The sequence below is a fragment of the Polyodon spathula genome, chromosome 10, assembly GCF_017654505.1.
Source record: "Polyodon spathula isolate WHYD16114869_AA chromosome 10, ASM1765450v1, whole genome shotgun sequence".
Taxonomy (NCBI): Eukaryota; Metazoa; Chordata; class Actinopteri; order Acipenseriformes; family Polyodontidae; genus Polyodon; species Polyodon spathula.
In genome coordinates, this window is record NC_054543.1 from 46,114,525 (window position 1) to 46,130,825 (window position 16,301).

General features: G+C 41.6%; 1 protein-coding gene across 8 annotated transcripts in view; it reads right to left on the reverse strand.

Annotated features, from left to right (window-relative positions):
• LOC121322443 (arf-GAP with GTPase, ANK repeat and PH domain-containing protein 1-like) overlaps nt 1-16,301 on the reverse strand; it is a 191,694-nt gene that overhangs the window by 29,980 nt on the left and 145,413 nt on the right. For 6 of the 8 annotated variants that reach the window (XM_041262424.1, XM_041262423.1, XM_041262418.1 and 3 more), the window contains 3 exons: nt 15,296-15,457; nt 8,266-8,427; nt 277-354 (listed from right to left, as the gene is read on the reverse strand). In XM_041262424.1, the coding sequence (XP_041118358.1) occupies nt 277-354; nt 8,266-8,427; nt 15,296-15,457 (402 nt within the window). The remainder of the gene's footprint in view (nt 1-276; nt 355-8,265; nt 8,428-15,295; nt 15,458-16,301) is intronic. The other 2 variants (XM_041262425.1, XM_041262421.1) reach the window with 1 other exon arrangement.

Sequence of the window (16,301 nt, forward strand, 5' to 3'; positions counted from 1 at the left end):
TGTAAAAATTATACCTGAAATGAGACAAAGATGACACGGACGGCTGCCGCACACACACACACACACACACACACACACACACACACACACACACACACACACACACACACAGAAAAACAAAAGTCATGGTTTGACTTCAAAAACACGGGGATAAATCTAAAGCATGCTCCAGGCAAACTAATAGCAACTGTGTCCCCAGTGAGCAGAGGTGAATGGAGAAAGGGAAGGAGGGACCCAGGGGGAAGAGGTTTTAATTTTGTATGTTTCTTTATTTACCTTCAGTGTTGGCGCTGCTGCTGTTGTAAATGTTGCGCAGGCTACCAACACGGTTTAGTTTCCAAGTTTTACGTTTGGCTGCATCCGGACAGCAGAGGGAGAGATAAAAAAAAAAAAAAAAAAAAAGGAAGAGAAAAGAGAAAGACAAAAAAAGAATAAAGAAACAAAAAAAAGAGGGGAGAAATAAGACGTCAAGAAACAGCAACAACTACAGCCAGCATAAGGACACTCAGCAAAGGACTTGAGGGGCAGAGACGAGGGCAAGGGGGTGGAGTAACACAAGATCACGCTTTTGGGGTGATACCCAGGCTTGTCTTGAATAAAAAGAATCCAAATAAAAATCCAGGAAGACACTCAGCTGTAACTGAGCAGCCGACCAGTCTGTTGCTTTGTATTACAATAAAGTAGTAAAAGCTGCATTTAGTCTTCCATTAACCTGGCTGGTCTCACAAAAAAACAAAAAACAAAACTCATTTCAAAAAACCTCAATAAGTATCTGCATGACAAAAGGTGTGGCTGACATTGAATCCTCAAATCCACATTCATTTTTTAACTCCATGTCACTTATATACTATATACTTTAATAGATGATATTCTGACAACCTTCATACTGAAACAGGCAGAAGGACAGTGTGAAGTCTTTTCTTTCAACAATTCAACATACTGTCTACAAACTAGAATGAAATCAGAATAGACTAAATATGCCGCAGCCTACAAGTCTGTTAATAAAGATGGAAACCGGGGAAGAGAAAGCGTTAGGGTTATAGCTTGTGTAGGGTCCAATCCCACTGGCTCTCATTCAGGGTTTACCCAGCAGGACACTAGTCTCAATCGCTACAGTACAGTAAGTGTAGCTGGTAACTGGTAGATACAGTACTTGCTATGCTGGTGCTTTTGAGATGTAGAATTAAAAACGTACCAGATCTGTTCTTCCAAACAGTGCATTACCACTTCTAATCAAAAGCAATTCAGGACCCAGGAGGACTGACAAGACGATCCTGAGAATATCTCTAACTGAGAATAACCCCGATTAAAACATGCTTGCTTTTCAACTAGCTCAGTTGCAAGATTGACATTACCCTTCGAGTTTCTATAGTTCTATTACTTTTTATCAATATTTATAACCACCCTCTGCATAAAAAAGGAAGACACTTAAACAGGCTGAGCCAGTGCATTCTGTTGCGATAAATGAAGTCGTCTGGAAACCTTTAGAAAGTTCAATCACCTGGATTAGAATGCAATACGTTGATCAGGGAAGTTAGCGATGCTCATTTACTCCGAATTAAGGATGTTATGTGTTTGGCAGAGGACACAGCGTAATTCAGCTCCAGTTCTACATTTGAATTTAATGTACCTTTAGGAAGCACTAAATGCAGGCCATTACATACTGAAAAGGCAATACAGTCACTTTATACAGCAGCTGCCTCATTGATCTTCAGCAGTAAAGAGCTTTCTTGTGGATATTCATTGACTGGCAAAAAACAGACTACCAAAGTGAAGGACTTTCAGAAGAATAAGATGCCCCAAGACCTCACAAAAAGGCAGTAGAACTTGAATAACACAAAAGTGAATAGAAAATCAGGAGGGGTCGAAGAGGTGCAAGCTCCGCCTAAGGCATGCTGGGAGGTGAAAGGTCAAATCCACATTTATGAGGTTTATGTTCCACTATATGACTGACACAAACCAACAGGTCCAAATCACATTATCAATGATAACACCAACCAGTACAGTTCTGATCAAATGTACTGATGTCAAAGCAACCCTGTAGCTACCTTAACACACACACACACACACACACATATACATACAAAATAATTTTTATTTCGATATTCGTTTGTTTTCAAAAAGCAATAAAAGCCATTTGTGTGTGTGTGTGTGCCTTTATTTTACAGCAAGACATTACACTATGTAACACGTTAAAATAGGAATATATCCCAGGAGAAAAGAATAAGTTGTGTAGGACTTACTTTACCCCAGTGAATTAACTACAAAACAAAGGATGCCACATAGCAGCACAAATAAAACATTGTTTTGTTTATTCCTGAAATAAATAGTACATAAAGCTGACACTGCATTTTATTTACTTTTTTTTCATTCCTTGCCATTGCCGTTTCTTCACAGTAAACAGCGGCCATCGGCATGTTTTCATAAACTGATTGAAAAAATTTCAATTTTTGAAAAAAACTGAAAAAACTGCCTTTTTGTAGCTGAACAAGCAACGAAAACTGAAATTTAACTTTAAAACACAACCTGATAACTCATCATCATCAAACTTAAATTCAAATGGCTTATTCAATCTTTTCAAATGTGACTTGTCATTGTGAGAGTGTCTTAAGGCACACTGACAGGTGTATTCAATCTTTTCAGTACCGCCATCATTTACCATTGCCTCATTCCACGAGTGCACTTCATAGCTACAAAATGGCATGTAAACAAACAGTGAAACAAACTGCTGTTTCTCTTGCTACAAAAAGTTGGAAATTGTTTGAGCTCTTTAAAAAAAAAAAATGAGACAGAATGAGACACAAGTCGCCGAGCAATTTGCCGTTGCTTCACCATTCAGTTAATTAATTTTGTGCATGTCTTGAATACTGCTCTGGACTGTATTCATAACGTATCTAGAGCTGTGCTGTGTTAATTTATTTAAACAGTTAGTTTATTAACATTAGTTTGTCTGTTACTTTATTATTATAGTTTATTAACATACACTTGCCTAATGCTTTTCTCTTATTTATTCTGTTCATTTCATATGTTGATGAACGTGTGTCATGACAAGTAATAAATAATTATTTATTTATTCATATTCTATTGGTTCTTTAAATAAAACTGAGCTTCATAATATATATGGAGCACATCACCTCTGGTCTAAAACATCTTAAATCAGGTACCTTTACAGGGTTTATATAACTGCTTAGTTAGTAGTTGCTTTTAGCATAAAAAAAAAAAAAAAAAAAAAAAAACACATAACAATGAACCATAACGCAGTAACACGTGTTGGGGTGAATGGGGTTTTTTTGGGGGTGAATGTATATTTCACTATGTCCAGTACACATGATGCAAGCTTAGTATAAAATTATTTACTGACATACAAAGTGCATACAAAAACACCTCGTATATTTGCTTCTTGCAAATCTTGTATTTCAAAAGAATGGCACTCCAACTTTAAAATCCCCTCGCTCACTCTCACCCACAATTGTAAGTCTTGCTGTTTCTTTTGTTATTTCTGAGGTCATTAAGGTGTTAATTAGCAGCTCTCTCACACATTATGAGCCCTATTCACTGTCCCTCAGTGCTTTATCTAACAGGGTCAGGTTTAGCAAATCCCAGAGGGGGGCAGATTAAAGAATAACAAGCCAGCCTGTGAACAATGGGATCTGTGTTTACTGCTGAGGCTGAGGAGACTGCTGTAACAGGCAGGCCATGGCTAAGCAATCAGCACTAATCAGAGGACTCATTCATTCACTCATTTAGTCCTTACCAAGGAACATGGTTTTAAATCCCCAGTATTCTGTTATGAACTCGATTTGCTTTACATACAGTGCTGCAAAAAGGGATGTGTATGTCCCCCAAATCCTGTATTGAGATAATGCCGAACTCCCAAAAGTCACTTTAATGGAAAATCAGTTGAGATGCCAGGTGATCAGCTGATGGAAATATGCATACCCGACAGCACAGACTATGCTGGGAAAGGGGGGCCCGATTGTCTATCCACGATTGTCTACAAAATTAGACCATCTTGACTCTGGGTACTGTCTGGGAAATGACACCTCTTTAAAAACAAAAAACAAAAAAAACTATTCCTATGATCTCAGCTGTCAGTTAAGAGTGGAACAAAGTAATAATAGGAAGCGTTTCTTTTCAGTGTTCCCCCCCCCCACCCCCTTCATGTGCAGGAAACTGTGGGTCAGCCGTTTTAATACACAATTCACTGCAGGACTCCTGTCACTAACAGGCACCCCAAAAAGCACTATCGGATTTCAAAGATCCTGGGCACTTACAAAACAGCTAATCAGAAGGTATAATTATTTAATGAGGGGTACTTAATGCCACCCAGCAGGGCTATAATTGTTTAACTGTGATCACCAGACCACCAAACTCAGGGCTGGGAAACACTGCTAAAACCTCATACCATGCAAGGCAACACTAGAGAAATTTACTTCTCCCTTAAGTGAAGATTTTCTTATAAGGAAATAGGGACGTTTTCATAAACCCGCGCATGTGTGTGTATGTGTATGTGTGCACTAGTTTGCAGTTAATGAGGGCTGACGTAAGGTTTTTATTTAATTTGTTTTGGGTTTGTGTGCTCACGGATTAATGATATATTATCTACTCAATCATAGCTGATGTTCACTGTACAATCAGAAACTGTTGAAGGTAGCTGGGACTCGATCAACAGTATCTACCATTCACTGAAATGAGGTGAGGACTTTTAAACTGACTGAGCCTTCCAGTCCGCAGGCTTGGACAGAGAAAACAGGGCAGAGGCTGGGGCTCCCCACGGGCCTGCCATGGGTCTTTATTTCCATCGGCCCAATTAATCATGCCCACGTTAATAACTCCACACAGAGTATCTGCCCTGTCCATCTCCCGATCGCTGGCTCTGCCTGCTCACTCAAACAAACAGATCTGAGGAGTGCAGTGAGAACACAGCAACGAAAAACAACTTTATTAATTCACTAGTTAATTAGGTATTACAAGAAATCATGACTTTTAACCCACTTTGCCTCTGGAGCTGTCTATTCCTAATGCAGCAGGCACATCTGTTTCCAGTACTGCACACGGATCCTTTATAACCAGTGTAACTCATTATCGTTGCTGTAGGCAGAATGACATCGTTGCATTGTTTCTGCTTGGTTCTGGGATGAAAGAAGCCCACACATTTCTGAGCTTTTGAGAGCTCTCTGTTACAGTATGTGTGTGCAAAACTGGGATTTTTCTTAACAGGGGGAGTAGGGTCAGTAGTTTAAGTAAGAAAGGGTTAAATACTGGCACATCACATGTACGTAACATCACATGTACGTGACATCCCAGTTTGATTGGTAGTAGCCTAAGACTAGCCCAGAATTGCTTTACTGCTGCTCTGTGATCTTGTCAGGGTTTAAGTGCCTTTCATTACTGCAGAGATGAGGGGAGACTGGTTTGAGCTGAAGATAATGAAACCTTGGACATGCCAAGCCGCCTCTACCTGGAAGAAGCCCGTCTCAATGAATAACACGGCAGTGACAGTGGTATACTTCATCCAGCCGCAAGCTTGACACCAGTCACAGGCAGAGCGCACAAGTGTTTAATGGCTAAATTGGGAGACTGTTACTAATCGCTTACTGAATAATGAAAGTGACACAGCTGATAAAAGATTTCAATACCCTAGATTATTTATAATATTTCACTTAAGTGTTTAGCTGACAAATGGCTAAAGGGAATCCTGCTAGGGACCGCTTCACAATTTTAAACCTTTCAAAAAAACGTAGAGCTGTGTAAATAATTGGTGTAATTGTTTTTATTAAATTAGGTGGCTACAAGATAGAAAGAACAAGATGACAAAACTTAAATTGGGTATAATAGAGAGACTTTAATCTAGCACAGTAAACACCCGGGTTTTCTTTTTTCTTAGGGTCAGTTCTAATATTGATTAAACTAGACAGGACACAAAGTTCTATACGTGAAGGAGAACGTTATCACCACTTCATACTTACTATAGCAAGATGCTTCCACAAGCCTGCCACCAGCTCCACTGCAAATACCCCACAGTCTAAATGCAGTGCCACCAAACTCCCCAAACTGTACTGTATGGAGTGCACTACAGCAGTAAGAATCGTGCTGCTCCATACAATGGGTGATGTTACCAGGCTAAAAGAGAAAACACTGACAGGACAACAGTTCTGTAGAATAGGCATTTGTCCTGAACCCTCCAGAAGGTGGCGCTATACACAAGTACTGTACATTGAAGAAATAAGTAAAATGGGCTACTTCAAAACTTAGTTATATACACGGTTACCTCCAAGCACCAGTTATCTCTCCTGCAGAACCTTCTCATTTATGTACATGTTTCTTCCCAATGTATTTCTGCAGTTCAACCATGCACAAAGCAGCATGCCTCTCCTCCATCTCCAGGCTAGCCGATGACCGTGCCCCTCCATGGACCTGCTCTAGAGGCTACACAAAGAACAAGCCTGAACATTCTTTGTGGGCCGACAACATCGCGAGGTCTTCCAGCCACAAATATTAACGCATCTTTTATAAAGAAAAGTGAAAGAAAGTTCCATTAATCCTGTTGTGGGCACCGTTCCACTCCTGTGGTGCTGAGCACTCGGAGTTCATTTTCTCCTTCAGTATTGATACTAATCTCTCTTTATCTCATTAGCCAAGGTTCAGCACATTACAGCCCATTAAGCTGCGGAGATACCGACATACGAGAAACTCTTGGTGGCTGTACCACTTTAGGTTTAGTGAGGCTGTGCACAGCACAACTGAAATTAGCTTATTAAAACAGGGTACGAGGTGAGGACTGGGTGCCTGGCAACCTGTTTTCAAAGCCCAGCTCTGCTTCCAAACCTGACCCACTTCTACCCGTCTCTGCTCTGCTTTTGTGTTGGGTTAAATCTAATGATGTTTACCAAATATGCAAACATGGGATTTGCTTTTTATCACTAGAGATTTAACCAGACATGGCATTAAGAAAGCAATGCCAATCATGCATCTTATAAAGTCATTAATATGCTACACCAAAGTACAATGTAGAGTGCAACCACGGTTCAAATTCCAGCTGAGCAACCCACTCACACTGAGTGACTGAACTGGTGACTTGTGCTGCCTCAGTCTACCAATACCATAAAAAAGACTGGTGTGTCAGCAATCCCAAAGACAGTCCTCTGCTGATGACACAGACAGTGTGGCCTGCGTGCATCTGGCAAAGTGCTACTGGGCATGTGTGTCTGCGTCAGTAACACAGCAGTCCAATAATTCAAACTTCCTGATCCCAACAGGCGCGCCGATAAGAGCCTAACCTGGTGATCTTGAAAAGAGCAGACCAGTCAGCACAGGAAAAGTTCATGCCTCTCCCTCCGATTCACACATCTGCTCTGAAGGTGCTAATCACGCAAGACCACCGGGTCACTGCAAGTATTTTCAGAAGGAATCTGGCATGCTTTTGTATTCCAACAAAACAGCTGAAGGAGACACAAAAGCAATCGAAGCAGCTGGTTGTAAGAGCACTCAATACGCAAGGTTCAATGTGGCTTCCATCAAAATGATGATGATGTAAGAAACAAGCAAAAGGCAAGATCAGGGACATGACTGAGGCTTTCATCCTGTTCACTCTGACCCCTACAACCCAATGATCACCCCCCTGATCTATGCAGTTTGCTATTGAGCTGACCAACACACACAGTCATCAACTGGAGCTCAAGCCCCAGATACATTCGGTATATAACCTGGAACCAGTCAAGGTCTAGAGTTATCTGTGCTACTAACAACTACAGGGGTCACTGACTGGAACATGGGCTTTAACCTTTTCAAGTGAGGGCATAGGATTGTGCTCTCCAGCAAACTGCAGTATTCCGATTTGTCAACTGTATTTAAGACTGGATAAGCCTTTTTTGTTATATATATAATGGCTTGAAGTATTTTGACGTAGCAGTGCCAGAAAAAAAACGTATTGCACTCCCCCCAAATCTCAACACCACAACATTTCATCTCAAGGTAAGGTAATACTTGACACCAGGGGAAATACAATGTAAGGTCACTGGACACTTTGTACTAAACAGCTCATTTTTTCTATACTTGGTATGAAACGAACCGTATTCTTTTGTTTAGAAAACAGAGAATCTCTTGGTGGTCGCTAACCAAAAACCCTTTTTGGTGTGTTCCCATTGTTCCAGTTTGAGAGGAGAATAGTTTATTGCTAAGGTGGCTGTGTGGATGAGGCCCCAGTCTAGATGAGCGAGCGCGGGACCCAGGAGCTGCTCCGGGAATCCCCGCGGCTCCAATTACCTTCGGCTGCACCGGAGACGCCGTCCGCTTTGAAGCTGCTGGTGCTCTTCTTCCGCCGGTGCTTCTTCCTGTTGGCATGCGGGGAGGCAGGGGGGTCCAGTTTGGGACTGGTGGTACTGGAGATGCTGGGACTGGAGCACACTGAATCACCCAGGCCTGTGTCTGTAGCAGAAGAGAAGGGAACGCCGATTATCCAACACAAATATATCACTATCACTGAGAATTATCAACAACTCTGATCAGTGTCTGAAAAGATCCCATCATTGTTAAAGGCCAGGTTTGGATTAGTCTGTGTGTGCGCTGGTCGTGCAGAGCACTGGTACATCGTGTTCCGCACAAGTAAACAGACTTATCTATGACCACATTAACTGCCCACTACGTAAAGCCAGCTGTTGACAACATACAAGTTTATAAAATATCTAAATCTGGCTGAAATATAGAAACACTGACTCTCTTGAGATACATTCAACTGTCTGGTAAAACAAGAGAATATCAGTGCAGGTCTGGTTAAGCAAGACTGGAATAATATCCAAGTTGAACTGTATAACAGTTTGCCATTTAAAAAAAAGCAGAACAATCCAGCCATCACGTACTGCAGCTTATTGACTATTTTCTTTGAACAATGTAAACGCCTTTATCAAGACAACTTTTTTTTGTGACAGGAGTCGAAACGGCTCCAAGTTTGAAAAGTGTACATTAGGCTTGCAGAAAACAATAACAATAGTAAAAAAAAAAAAAAAAAAAAAAAAAAAAAAAAAAAAAAAAAAAATGCTTTGTTTCATCTCAATCATATTTTGCAATAGAACATACTACAATAAACCAATCAGCTATCTTGCCTTAAAGTTGGATGTGAAAAGAAACAGAAACCAAAAGGTTAAATCAGGACTGTTGAACAAATCCACACACAAGCACGGCTACTGCTTATAAAAAGGCAAATGACAAAGAACCAAAATTAACTGAGAATCAAGCATCCCAAAGTCATGTCCCTTTCTTCTGTTTCCTGTCTCTGTTACTTTCCTACTCATTTTTCCCCAATCAGGAATCAGTGTTCAGCACAAGAAGAAGAAGAAGAAGAAGAAGAATCGCAGACCAGGAGACGAGAAACATGAGGCAGGGAAGCAGTTTCACCTTTCATTCTCCGATCTGACAGCTGTGACTGGGGGCTGAATAAAATAACATTCAGTTCACATAAATATCAAGCCAGCCAGGCTGGAGTGATGGCACCCCACCCCACCCCCCCATCCAGCAACACTGCCCCAGTCTATCGCAACAGCAGACAGCCCCAAGGACACTCATAACTTATTTTACAATCATTTAGTCTCAGCTCAAGTGGAAAACGTGACAACTTATCTCTGCTGACAAGATGCCATCTCGAACCGTACAATTAACTGTACCCGATTAACTGCCTGGCCCATCATTATCTCCAGAGTTTGATGGACTGCGGTGAGCCAGTTTGCTCGCTTTCACTCTCCTGTCTCTCTCTCTCTCTCACTGTGATGGGATGAGCTTGACAAAAATGGCCAGCACATTAAGATTATGGTTTTAGGGATAAAACATTATTCCACTTAGCATCGGGTGTTTGTGGCTGAAGCAGCTACTTTTGCTCAGACTAATGTTTTGTTCGCAAGTTAAAAAGACAAATAATAGCATCATCTAAAAATAAAAAAAGAAAGGCTTTGTTGGGTTGGGGAGGGGGGGGCAGTTTATTCTCTTTTTCTCTCTCCCAGGTGCGACTGAAGCACAGGAAAGGCAAACTGAAGTCAGCTCTTCAGATGGGATTTTAAACTAGATCTGCAACAAGGTGGGCATGAACATCAATACTGGCAAAACCCCTCTGCAGTAAACCTGTACTGCCCGGCAGCCAGCAATGTATTTCTTTTGTGCTTTTGGGAATAACATCCCAGAGTTCTGCCACTACATAATATGATAATGGAGGGATTTATTCTGATTCTATTGCATTTTCTCTACGTCACTACTATCTTGTGCAGAGTGAAGTCAGAGAGCCATCAAAGCTATTTTAAATAAATAAGGCAATAACTGCAACATTACTGCACCACACAAACTGTGTAAGAATCACAAAGCATATCCAGGTTAGATTAACCAACATCACAGGGCATCTTCAAGTGTGGGTGGGCCTGCTGAATGCAGTGGGATATGGAGTTTCTTGTAAGATGACCCGCTTATTGACATTCCTGTATAGCCCCCAATCAAAGACACCTGCTCTGAAGTTAAACACATGGGGATCAGTTTCACTTCGGGGGCACAACGTGCTCTTGTGCAAGCACGGCCTCGGATGTGGAATCGGTTTCTGCCTGTTACGCTTCCATCTTCCGTGGTTACCAGTTCCAGAGCCGTTTGGCAAAAGCAGCATGAGCTCCACAGCCAAGAACTGGGCTTGTATAAATTACTGATCTGGTATGAGATACTAGACACACATCCTGGTGGGATTATGGTATGAAAGGGGTCATAACAGAACAAAGACTATTACAGGGAAATGGGACAAAATGTATACATTAACCACCCAAGTAGTGAAGTGCCCTTTGGTGATTTATCAGGCCTGATAATTGACTTCATAATAATGCTCTAGTCTCTATATAAAGGTTATTACAAAACATTGTAAGCCACACACAGCCAATGCACTCTCTTTGTTTTTAAACATTTTTAAAGCAGATAAACACACACACACACACACACACACACACACACAAACACACACACCTGTGTTTTGAAACCTGGAAGTCAGGCGTGCAGAAGACAGTTTGCTATGGGAACCTTTCTCTTTCATGTGTGGGCAGGCAGCGTAAGACAATGCCCCTGGGAGAACCGATGGTGCGAGAGCTTGGTTAGGTTTCTATCTGTTATTACCCCTCTGAAGAAAATAATGGCAGCCAGACCCACACGGAGGACTGTCAATTCCTGGTGTCTCCTAACCATGACTTTAAAAAGGCGATCTCAATAACTGCTGTATCATTTTCCAGCTCAGTTACCTCAAACAACATCCCTCAGTCAGGACAGGTGGCTCTGTCACAGCACAGAGATGCAGCCTTTTTTGGAATCTGCACTGATCTGTGCTTTGGGATGTACATTCATTCATTCATTCATTCATTCAACACTCCATTCCTCCCAGTGCGGACTGTGAGATTGTGTGCGGCCTCAGAGATCTCATTCAACTGTTTTTTTAAGGTTGAATGACAGCAGAGAAGGAAAACACCTACGAAGTGAGCCGGTTACAGAACATCACAGTATCGTTTTTCAAAGACTGACTGCAAGAGCTGAAGAACATTTATATGCACCTGTTGTTCTATATCAAGCGTGCTATTTTTGAAAAATAAATTGACTTAGAAGCGAGTGCCATGCTTTCTCTTTTTACAGGCATATACTGTGTGTGTGTGTGTGTGTGTACCCCCATTAAACAGCGTGGGTTGACCAGGGACTCTGCCCTACCTCAGGAGTGGGAGTGGGTGTGGGCACTTGGCCGGTCGTGACAGCTGTGGGAGGGGGGAGGATTCTCAGTGCGGGGTCCTGTTCGCACAGTGCAGCAGGTGAGAGGGGCACTTCAAAGTCTTGGGTTGCATGCAGAAATGTACCCACCCCACCCCTCCAAGACCCGCACTGATCCTGTGATCCACGAGCTGAAACAAGGCCGTTTGAGCACACGTGCAAAACGCTTTGATTAAAGGAGTCAGAGCTCCACTAACAGTGGAGCTCCAGTAATTAAAGTCACACGATCTATCCACCGTATATCAGATGTAGTCAAATCTGTTTAATCACACAGTAAAGCAGGTGGTGTTTATACACAGTTAGCAAGTCCAAATCAGATATTCTGGTTTGGTATTCATAAAAACACTGAATTGGATGTTTCTAAACACTTGCTTGAGTTTTTGGGCGCAGTTATGGTATTGTTTTATGGAACTGATTGACTGATACTTCAGTAATGCTGTGCAACCTCAGGCATGTCTTTTAAAAATGACAAATGACATCTCAAGGGATAATGACGTTGCTTCATGATCTTGAAGTAGCCGCGAATAAAAGCTTTTTGTTTCTGTGTTTTCTGAAAAGAATAGCGTGAAAACCAAACCAGTTTCCCACTCCCTAAGCTTGGGCAAAACATGAGACTCTTCCACAGCATAGCCCACTGCTTATACAACTGTGCTGCTTTCCCTCCAGCACAAAATACTGTGGCATGTAGATGTATCTGTGTGACTCCCTTGTTTCAAGACAGAAGGAACAATAGTTAACGTGAGCAATGATTTCCAGCACTACACTAGTCCTCACAACTGATTATTCGCCTGGATGTTATGAGCAGAGAAGGTGCCTTAGAGGTAAGAAAGATAACGGAAAAATAAAAACAGCAAGACAGTGCATATCAGCTCAGGGGACCGGAGGCACTGGGAGAGGTTAAAGGACTAAGGGAAGGACAAGAGGGGCCAGGCTGTTAAGAAGGGTTCAAAAATACATCACAGCAGCCCGGAGACAAACGGAAATTAAAATAGGAACATTAGTCAACTGGTTAGTAGCGATGAGAGATTAATCGAAAATAAGGTTAACTTCCTATTATTAAATTAAACACCGAAAATGACTCTGAACGACTAATAAAATGCACAATTTTGATCGATTATTACACTATAAAACTTCACATTTTCTTTATGGTCATTCATCATAAAGGTTACTTCCGCATCTCAGCCACTTTCGATTCCATCGGTAACCACTGAAGCTGCTCTCACTCTGGGATCTGTAGTGCAAGAACCTCGCGCCATGCCCCCCTATAAAGCTCCCACAATGCATACGGTATGTACTGTGGAAGCACATGCATCACCTCACCACTGCTATAGTGTCCTGTGCAGCAGACTTGCACAAACTAGTCATAGTGGGACTATGGAACCAAGCTATATAGCTAAATGCAGCAGCGGGGGAGCTATTGAGAAATACCCTGTACCGGAGACGCTTCCTGGCAGCCAGAGGGTTAGTTGAATGAACAGAATAGGTAGGAGTGAAGCCTGTAACAGCAAGACTGATCAAATCCATGTGCACTGTCCTGGCTTCTGCCTGCATTTTCCAAACTACACGCAGACTAACAGTACGTCTCCTGGGATGTATTTTCTAAAGTTAGCAATAACCAAAAAGTACCTTTATGATTCTGACTTCTCCTTAAACGAATGCCATACAAAAGGTAGTAAAATGCAGAAACATATAGCAAGGGATGAAAGTTTATTGCCAACCGTTTTGACAAACAGCTGAACCACACGAGCTTGCACATGATTGAGGCAAAGCATTTCAATTAATCATCTTTCGAGAGGCAAGATGATCTCCTGTGATCTCCTGGGGCAAGAGGTGACAAGCAATCAACTTACACCCTACAGTCATGCAGCCATCACAAGAAATACAATCATTTACTGCATCTAATAACATCATTAGATACAAAGAAAGGTTATTTGGAAAAGCCTGCATATTTCTAATATTTCAGACAGTGATTGGGAAAGTGTTTTGCAGCAGTATGACCAAAGCGCTCCCCCTCACCCTCGTGTTTGTTCCTAGCTTGGCATGTGTGTTTCCTGCTGTAGGTCAATGTAATCATGTCTTTATCAAGATATTTTACAGACAGCTAAAAAAGTACTTTGCACTGGAAAGCTATGCAGCTTTAAAAAAAAATGCAAACTACCTTAAAAGCCTCATATGTGTGTATTTGAAGTGACAGAGAGGGCTGCATTGTTTTACAGTTAAGTATGATGGTACTGTTATTCCCTACTGCAGACAAAGGGTGTTATTGGGCTGTATTATCACAGAACACAGAGGAGAGCAACCTGGGGTAACATTGGACATGGTTTGTCCATTTTGATACATTTGCTATTTAAATTTTTAGCCCATGGTGAGGTGTCTTCATTGCTGTGTGATGAATCAGTACAGAGGACTGTGGAACAGTGGAAGTCATTCAAAGTTCTGACATTCTGATTCAGCGTAACCCCTGGAACCACACTTAAGCGTTTATGATTCTAATTGTTTATTTAAAGAACTCATACAAAAATAAATATAATAAACGCTGCAAAAGTTACTGTGGGGCACTGCTGTGAAAAACCCTGTCACCCACGCTTAGCATCATCAGACATTGCCCCAGAATCCTGTGACATCTGCCTGTCAGGGCAAGCAAAAAGAACAGAAGGGGCATCACACAGGGGAAAAAGTGCAGAGTTTCAATAGCAAACTCTCCCTGGAAAGGAAAAAAAGCTGTAGTTCTAATTGAAAAAAGATGTGATTTTTTTTCCCCCCTAACAATCCCCCCCCCCCCCCCCCTTTTCCTGCTAAAATGAATCCGGAGTTGATAATCGTGGTCTCTCAACACCCATTAGCTTGATAAACAGTTAAAGCAGCATTATGAGCTGACAGCTGGATCAATGCTGGCTATATGAAAATCTACACTGAAGGCTACTCCGTGCAGCCCAGCATACCCCCCTCTCTCTTGTTTCCCCCTAATTTACCAAGCACCTTACTCCAGAGCACTCCTCTGTAGCAAAATAGATCTTAAGATACAGCAGAGTTTTTATTATTTTATTTTATTTTATTTTACTAGACAACTTAATCCGTGTCATCTGCAGTTACAACAAAAGCTTTGGGTGCAGGGTTTCACATGGGAAGAGGCGCATTTCAGCAAAATGAAAGATAAGCCTGCACATGGTTTCAAATTGGAAAATATCTAGTGCACATCGCATTGCACTTACTCAGTTTGTCATACATTTTCTTGCTGCTTCCAAGCACTTTGAGCGGTACAGTTGTCTGTGTATTGATTCCATATAACCGAAGCCCAAAATAACATTCTCTTAATAAGCACGCCCCAGTGGCAGATAATAGCTCTTGATTTTCCTGAATTAATCAATACATGTTATTCAACACCAGTGATAGATAGAGATATATGTTTTTTTTTTTCCTCTCTTTTTATTTGCAATTTCTTATCTTACTAAAACTAGATTATTTTCCCTCATGGTGATCTCAGTAACACAGATTCCTGGGGAGGGCTGCCCGGGAGGGAGGGACTTACCACTGCTGATGCCAGAGTTTGCGATCACAGTGGCCTCACTCCACTGGTCAGCGCTGGATACAGAGTAGGACCGCTGATGCATCCCGTCCGGTCGGCTGTTGAAAGCAACCAGGTTGATCCCACTGGCCATCTGAGATGCTGAAGTGCTGGTTGTCACTGTGCCTGAAAGGGTTAAATAATTTGAGTTTAGTAAAATCTGCTCATTGATACATATTTTGTGCGCATTAAATTCCCCTTGGCAGGTGGACACCTCTTCTAGACCCAGGTCTACAACTTGCACCGAAAGCCTTGACTACGTTCCAATTCCTTCACTTTGTGTAAAACCTATGCCGGGGTTTTGAAGGGTTTGAAAATGCTCCACATCGCGTGTAGCGTACTCTAAGAAATATGCAATTTCCTTTAAAAAATATATATATATATACATAGAACGGTATAATCAAAGAGTAAATCAACATGACTGACATCCATAGACATACAGTGGCTTGCGAAAGTATTGACCCCCCCTTGGCATTTTTCCTATTTTGTTGCCTTACAACCTGGAATTAAAATTGATTTTTTGGGGGTTTGTATCATTTGATTTACACAACATGCCTGCCACTCTGAAGATGCAAAATATTTTTTATTGTGAAACAAACAAGAAATAAGACAAAAAAACAGAAAACTTGAGCGTGCATAAGTATTCACCCCCCCAAAGTCAATACTTTGTAGAGCCACCTTTTGCAGCAATTACAGCTGCAAGTCTCTTGGGGTATGTATCTATAAGCTTGGCACATCTAATCACTGGGATTTTTGTCCATTCTTCAAGGCAAAACTGCTCCAGCTCCTTCAAGTTGGATGGGTTTCGCTGGTGTACAGCAATCTTTAAGTCATACCACAGATTCTCAATTGGATTGAGGTCTGGGCTTTGACTAAGCCATTCCAAGACATTTAAATGTTTCCCCATAAACCACTCGAGTGTTGCTTTACCAGTATGCTTAGGGTCATTGTCCTGCTGGAAGGTGAAACT